We start from the raw sequence: 6,610 nt of genomic DNA, 5'->3' as shown, positions 1-6,610 counted from the left end.
CACTGAGAAAAGTGGCAAACTCAGTGTTAATTCCAGCCCAGAGAGAGGACCAGAAACAGACCTGCGGAGCTAGAAACACGCCCTTCCACTCCCACATCAGCACAACAAGGAACAAAAGGAAACCGAGCCAATACCACAGTCACTTTCTGTGTTCCAGACACAAAACAAATCTCCCTCAGTCAGACTGACAGGAACAGAATCACCATCCACTTCACATTTTGTCGATTCTGACAGATCCACATTGGGTCCCACACAAACCAATCACAGAAACATGTGTTTGGGAATGACACCGTCTGAGCCACCCATTCAGGAACCAGGATTCCCCATCCCTCATTAGCATTGATGACGTCTTCGGTGATGAAGGGTTTTTGCCCGAAAGGTCGATTTTGCCTGTCCTCGGATGCTGCCTGAATTGCTGTGCTCTTCCAGCACCACTGATCCAGAATCTGGTTTCCAGCATCTGCAGTCATTGTTTTTACCTATAAAAAGGGAGCTCCGAGTCTGCTTTCCTTTATTCTGTGACCGAAAGTGAGCGGCGCTATGGCTGATGAGAAGAAAGCACAGCAAGCCTCCAAGAAGGGCGCGAAGAAAATCATTAAGAAGGCGCTAGCGAAGGGCGGCAAGAAGAGGAGGCGGTCCACGTAAGAAAGCTACTCCATCTACATCTAAAATGTGATGAAGCAGGTTCACCCCGACACTGGCACCTTCCTCCAAGGCCATGAGCATCATGAACTCGTTCGTCAACGATATTTTCGAGCGCATCGCGGGGGAGGCTTCCCGCCTGGCCCATTACAACAAGCGCAGCACCATCAGCTCCCGGGAGTTCCAGACAGCCGTGCGGCTGCTGCTGCCCGGGGAGCTGGCCAAGCACGCCGTGTCGGAGGGCACAAAGGCGGTGACCAAGTACACCAGCTCCAAGTGGGGCACTGCATTGAAACAAACACATCCACAACTCAAAGGCCACCCACAACTTCCCAGAGAGAGCTGAACCTTCGTTTTAGTTTACATATGATTCTTCACTGGATAATTTTACTAGTGCTATATTTGTTTATATAAAAGGTTTGCAAATTAATGAGGTACAGTTGTGGGGATGATTGCATAAACAGCTTCTTCCCTGTCTGTAGAGAGTGGGCAGATTAAAAGTCAGTGAATCATTTTTTGATCTTGTTTGTTTAAAGTTGCTAAAATCCCTGGTAAAATGTTAATACTTATTTTCATAACTTGCATACTACCTAATGAAGGAGCAGCACTCCGAAAGTTAGTGCTTTCGAATTAGCTGGTTGGATTATGACCTGGTGCTACGTGATTTTAAACTTGGCAAGCAAACAATTCCTGAAGAAGGGCTTATGCCCGAAACGTCGATTCTTCTGTTCCCTTGATGCTGCCTGACCTGCTGCGCTTTTCCAGCAACACATTTTCAGCTCTGATCTCCAGCATCTGCAGACCTCACTTTCTCCCCAAGCAAACAATACATACTTGTCCACATCTTTCATCTGATTTTTAAAAAAAAAAAAATTGCAATGCGCGGGTTTAATCTGATTTTTCAGAATGCAAAAAGCAAAGCAATTTCTGCGGTCGGTGAGAGGCTTTCAAAGGGAACCGAGAGAACGCCAAAACAGCTGCCGGGTTGAAATGTGATGATTTTGCTGATAGAGCGAGAGCAATAAGGGAGGACAGCTTTAGAATATCGTCTAAACACCGTGTTCGCCATCGATACTGTGCCGGAAGAATGTTGTGTGCTGCTTTATCAGCATGCCGGGGTGCTATTGAAATGTGAAGTGAGAAGTCAAGTGCGGACTGAAGTGTTTGGCGTGTTTCTTTTCAGCTTCTTAAGGTTTAGAAAATTACCCACTCGAGACCAGAAATGGACGAATACAGGTCGCCAAATGAGGGAGAGACAGATCGAGTGAAGTATACATTTGTAAACTAAAAGTAAATTAAGATACGAGTATTTTATAAAAACTTCCTCCGTATTTTGTACTTCATTTTTCAATATAAAAGACACTCCTTTGTTTGTAAATTGGCGGGATTTTCAAATTGGAAAGAAGGCGGTTGATGATTTGGCGCCGGTACTTTCCGCCTTCCTCCCCGTGCCCTCTCCGGATTGGGGAATGAGGCAGATATCTGATTGGGAATTGAAACAACATTAGGCGGGGCTGGACAATGGGACCAATCAGAAATGGCCGCCCCACCATTCCTCCCGAAGATATAAGAGGCCGCAATGTGGGCGGAGTGCACCATTTTCTGTGAAAGTGCTTGTGAGTTTGTGACCATGTCTGGAAGAGGAAAGGGCGGTGGGAAAGCTCGCGCCAAGGCGAAGTCTCGGTCGTCCCGGGCTGGCCTGCAGTTCCCAGTGGGCCGTGTTCACAGGCTCCTGAGAAAGGGTAACTATGCTGAGCGTGTGGGTGCCGGAGCGCCGGTCTATCTGGCTGCGGTGCTGGAGTATCTGACGGCTGAAATCCTGGAGCTGGCCGGCAACGCGGCCCGGGACAACAAGAAGACCCGCATCATCCCCAGGCACCTGCAGCTGGCCGTGCGCAACGACGAGGAGCTCAACAAGTTGCTGGGAGGGGTGACCATCGCTCAGGGCGGGGTGCTGCCTAATATCCAGGCCGTGCTGCTGCCCAAGAAAACTTCCGCTGCTGGATCCGCTAAAAAGTGAAGAGAGTATTCTTGAATCTGACAACCCAAAGGCTCTTTTCAGAGCCACTCACAACATGCGTGAAAGGGGCTACGCCGTCATCTTTGCCGGATTTATTTTACTGTGGAGAACTTTGAGCCTGAGATCAGTCAATTACTATCGCCTTGTTATTGAACACTTGCGGTTTTGAGATGCTGATGTTGGACTGTGATGTATAAAGTTAAAAATCACGCAACACCAGCTTATAGTCAAACAGGTTAATTTCTATGCACTAGCTTTCGGAGCTTTCATCACGTGTTTGTAGTCTAAGATCGGAAGACAATTTTTCGCAGAAGTTTAGAGTGTGATGTAACTGAAATCATATTAACAAAGACCCGGATTGTTGGTTAATCTGTAATCTTTTAGAATGATCATGTTGGTTTCAGTTTTTGCAAATGTAAATCGCAGAACATCTGAAAGTTACATTCTCAAGTGAACCTGAGCAACTGATGTCACGTTGGCCTAGATAATGCCTTTAAGGTGCAAGGTGCCCTGTGTGAGACTGTGGTCAGACTGATTCTAATCTTTAAAAAAATGGATTTACAGAATTTCACTTGGATTCTTACAGCTTTTGAGCGAAGTACACAGACACTCACGGAGATCCATCTCTCATACGCTCACACTACTGTCCCTCACGCAGGCATGCACCCTCTCAGACGTACGCGTATACTTCTTTACACTTGCACACACTCATACCCCCACCCCTCGGCAAAACACACACCCACATGCTGAATTTGTACTTGCAGGACGAGAAATGTCCCGATCGGGTTTGACTTTGGTTTCACATTCCCTTCAACTGCATCAGGAAGAGCTGAATTGACCCAGTGCAATAAGCATACAGTCGATGTAGCAAATACTACTGAGCTTTGTTCACTAGTGTGTTCATAATATGCTCTCTCTCTGGGGGCAGAGAAGAAAGCCAGTCTAAGTACCCGTAGGCGATTTTTTTTCTCAGCTGTAAAAGGAGGGAAGAGGGTAAAGTTAGATTGTATAAACTACACTTTTGTAATCGATACACAAATCAACACCTAAGTACCTACGCATTTTCCTCTGTAAAAACTTCTTTTCTACATCTTCGTGGGCTTTTCAAATTTAAAAATGAGCCGTTGATCTTTAGGCGTCAATCCTATCCCACCCCCATTAGTTAAATTCTGGAATCTTTTATAGCAAAATCTGCGATCACCAGAGATCTCAGTAGTTGGAACTGGACTGCCGCTGCCTGCGGCTTTGTTTAACTGACTCCCCATTAATGCTTTACTCAGCTCCTGTGCACTTCCTAAAATACGACACTAATGTCCGCAAGTAACAATTCGATCTCTTGGCACCAAATCTTTGCCATCCCCCAACGATAAGCCATATGAATACCTAGACAGAGAGGGAGATTCGCGGGAATTTATAATCTACTACCACAATGTGATGTTAAAATTATATTTCACAATCTGTCATAAATTCTGCGAACACGGGAGATCTCATTAGATAGGACTTCACTGCCCACGTCAATATCGCTTATAACTCATTCCGTACTTACTTCCTGGTTTTATAACTACAATATTAATACAACCCATCGTTTTCTGCTCCCTCTGGATGGTTTAGTGGCTCTGAAAAGAGCCGTTGTGTTTTTCTCTTACTCTCGGGGTGAGTGTGCAGGGCCGGCTATGCTCCGTTTAGGCGCGCTCCCCGCGGATCCGGCGGGCCAGCTGGATGTCTTTGGGCATGATGGTGACCCGCTTGGCGTGGATGGCACACAGGTTGGTGTCCTCAAACAGTCCCACCAGGTAAGCCTCGCTGGCCTCCTGCAGGGCCATCACCGCCGAGCTCTGGAAGCGCAGGTCGGTCTTGAAGTCCTGAGCGATCTCTCGCACCAGGCGCTGGAAGGGCAGTTTGCGGATCAGCAGCTCGGTGGATTTCTGGTAGCGGCGGATCTCCCGCAGAGCCACCGTGCCGGGCCTGTAGCGATGAGGCTTCTTCACTCCGCCCGTGGCCGGAGCGCTCTTGCGGGCCGCTTTGGTCGCCAGCTGCTTGCGAGGAGCTTTCCCTCCGGTGGATTTGCGCGCTGTCTGCTTGGTTCTAGCCATTCTCTTTAACTCTCTGTAACACACACACAGGCTGCTGCTGTCAATGCTGAGGGTGCTGCCTATTTAAGGGAATGGAGAGCCCGCCCTAGAGCTGGGATTGGATACAGCCCTGTCCCTCAGCCCACAGAGAAACAGCTCCGGAAGGCACAGAAAAGACAGGAAAAGAATTGTTGGAGGCTGATCGAATAACATGAAATGACAGTTGGTCAATTGCAAAATGCCCGCTGAATTCACCCTCTCAAACCCTGAAATCAAATAACATATTAAGATATATTACGCCACTCGTTCGCAACTCAGATGCTTTATAGTAATCGATTAAAGCTTAGTTAGCTATCAGCGCGGACAAAAGGTGGGGATTATTGCCTGATATGTCTGTTACAGGCAGGAGGAAAGGCGGGGTTTAAAACAGCCCAGTCAAACTGAACAGCCGAACGTCTACCCACCGCGAATCAATCTAAACAACGCTGCCGCTGTTGAAATTGTACCAAGATAAAATAACAGAAGCTCACCGAATCGATATTTTATTTCAACCAGATTATAATCAGCCGAATCACAACTTAATGGCCGCCTGAACGGTCTGTAACAGGCACATGGACAGAGCAGGCTATGAAAACATACGCTGTGTCCCAGCATCACAACTCATGTAAGTGTCGTTTCTGCAAGGGTCATGTCTGGGCAAAATGACACGTTATAGAACAGTTACACTATCCCCTCCCTATATGCTGCCTTCTCCGTCCTCAGGTCTCCGCTCTCTATCGGAGAATTTGGGTGGCTCTGAAAAGAGCCTTTGGGTTCGCTGGAAATGGGTCGCTTTATCCTCAGCCGCCGAATCCATAGAGAGTGCGGCCCTGGCGTTTCAGAGCGTACACCACATCCATGGCGGTGACTGTCTTGCGCTTGGCGTGCTCAGTGTAGGTGACCGCATCCCTGATCACATTCTCCAGGAAAACCTTCAGCACCCCGCGGGTCTCCTCGTAGATCAAGCCCGAGATGCGCTTGACCCCGCCACGGCGAGCCAGGCGCCGGATGGCTGGTTTGGTGATGCCCTGGATGTTATCACGGAGCACTTTCCGGTGCCGCTTCGCTCCGCCTTTTCCCAGGCCTTTGCCTCCTTTACCTCTTCCAGACATCACGCTACTTCACTCCAACCGCTGCCGAATGAGAGCCGAGCTTCCTCCCCTTCCTTTTTTATACAGCCCGGTCCGACCTGGCTGAGAAAGAGCTGACAGAGAGTGAGAGGCGGGTCCGGAGAGGAAACTGAGTGACAGACAGAGCAGGGAAATGGCTTTGATCATCAAGCTCCGCCTCCAGCTCACTCCCACCCCAACTGTGTCTGGGACCGAACCTTTTCTCCCCAAAACTGACTGTTTTCCCGAGTAGAGGAGCGCATGCGTGAGGCCCTCCCCAACGCTGCCATTGAGGAGCATTTACTCAGTGAGTGCAAGAGGTTTGTTTGAAACAGACCGCAATGGAGAGATCAGCGCCCAGGGAAGCAAGGGAACAGCAGGCTCCTTCCAGCAGCACATCGGGATGGGAGCCTGGGACACAGAGGGGGCTCCGAGACCGGGATTGATTCGGGGTGAGTTCAGGGAGAACCGGGGGCCGTTTGTAAGAGGCCGAGCGGAGCAGGAACTGGTCCCGGAACTTGGAGTGAGCGGGCTGGGGGGAAGAGAGAGGCCTTTCTCGGGCTGTGTGTGGGCCTGCTGAGGGAGACAGAGCGGGAAGAAGCTGCTGTGGGACATTCTTGGGGTTTACAATCCTCTGAACCTCATGAAATTTCATTCTGTTTCACATTGTTTGTTGAAAGTGTGCAATCAATAGTGGAACCGCAGACCAACTGTCCTCTAAAAGGACA

General features: G+C 49.0%; 2 protein-coding genes across 2 annotated transcripts; one reads left to right on the top strand and one right to left on the bottom strand.

Moving 5' to 3' along the window:
* Positions 1-2,257: 2,257 nt before the first annotated feature.
* On the top strand, positions 2,258-3,218 carry LOC148135572 (histone H2A-like). Its single transcript, XM_087984861.1, has one exon. It carries the CDS (start codon positions 2,273-2,275, stop codon positions 2,660-2,662), a length of 390 nt encoding a protein of 129 aa, XP_087840987.1. The 5' UTR covers positions 2,258-2,272; the 3' UTR covers positions 2,663-3,218.
* A 965-nt stretch (positions 3,219-4,183) lies between these two features.
* Positions 4,184-4,769, bottom strand: LOC148135571 (histone H3). The gene has a single exon (XM_087984580.1). The coding sequence runs from the start codon at positions 4,753-4,755 to the stop codon at positions 4,345-4,347; it is 411 nt and encodes a 136-aa protein (XP_087840706.1). The 5' UTR covers positions 4,756-4,769; the 3' UTR covers positions 4,184-4,344.
* Between the last annotated feature and the right edge of the window lie 1,841 nt (positions 4,770-6,610).

This window comes from Chiloscyllium plagiosum, unplaced genomic scaffold, assembly GCF_037043375.1.
Source record: "Chiloscyllium plagiosum isolate Xiang-an unplaced genomic scaffold, Cpla_swu_hap1 HiC_scaffold_49, whole genome shotgun sequence".
NCBI classification, from domain to species: domain Eukaryota; kingdom Metazoa; phylum Chordata; class Chondrichthyes; order Orectolobiformes; family Hemiscylliidae; genus Chiloscyllium; species Chiloscyllium plagiosum.
This window is presented reverse-complemented; position numbering and strand designations above follow the sequence as displayed.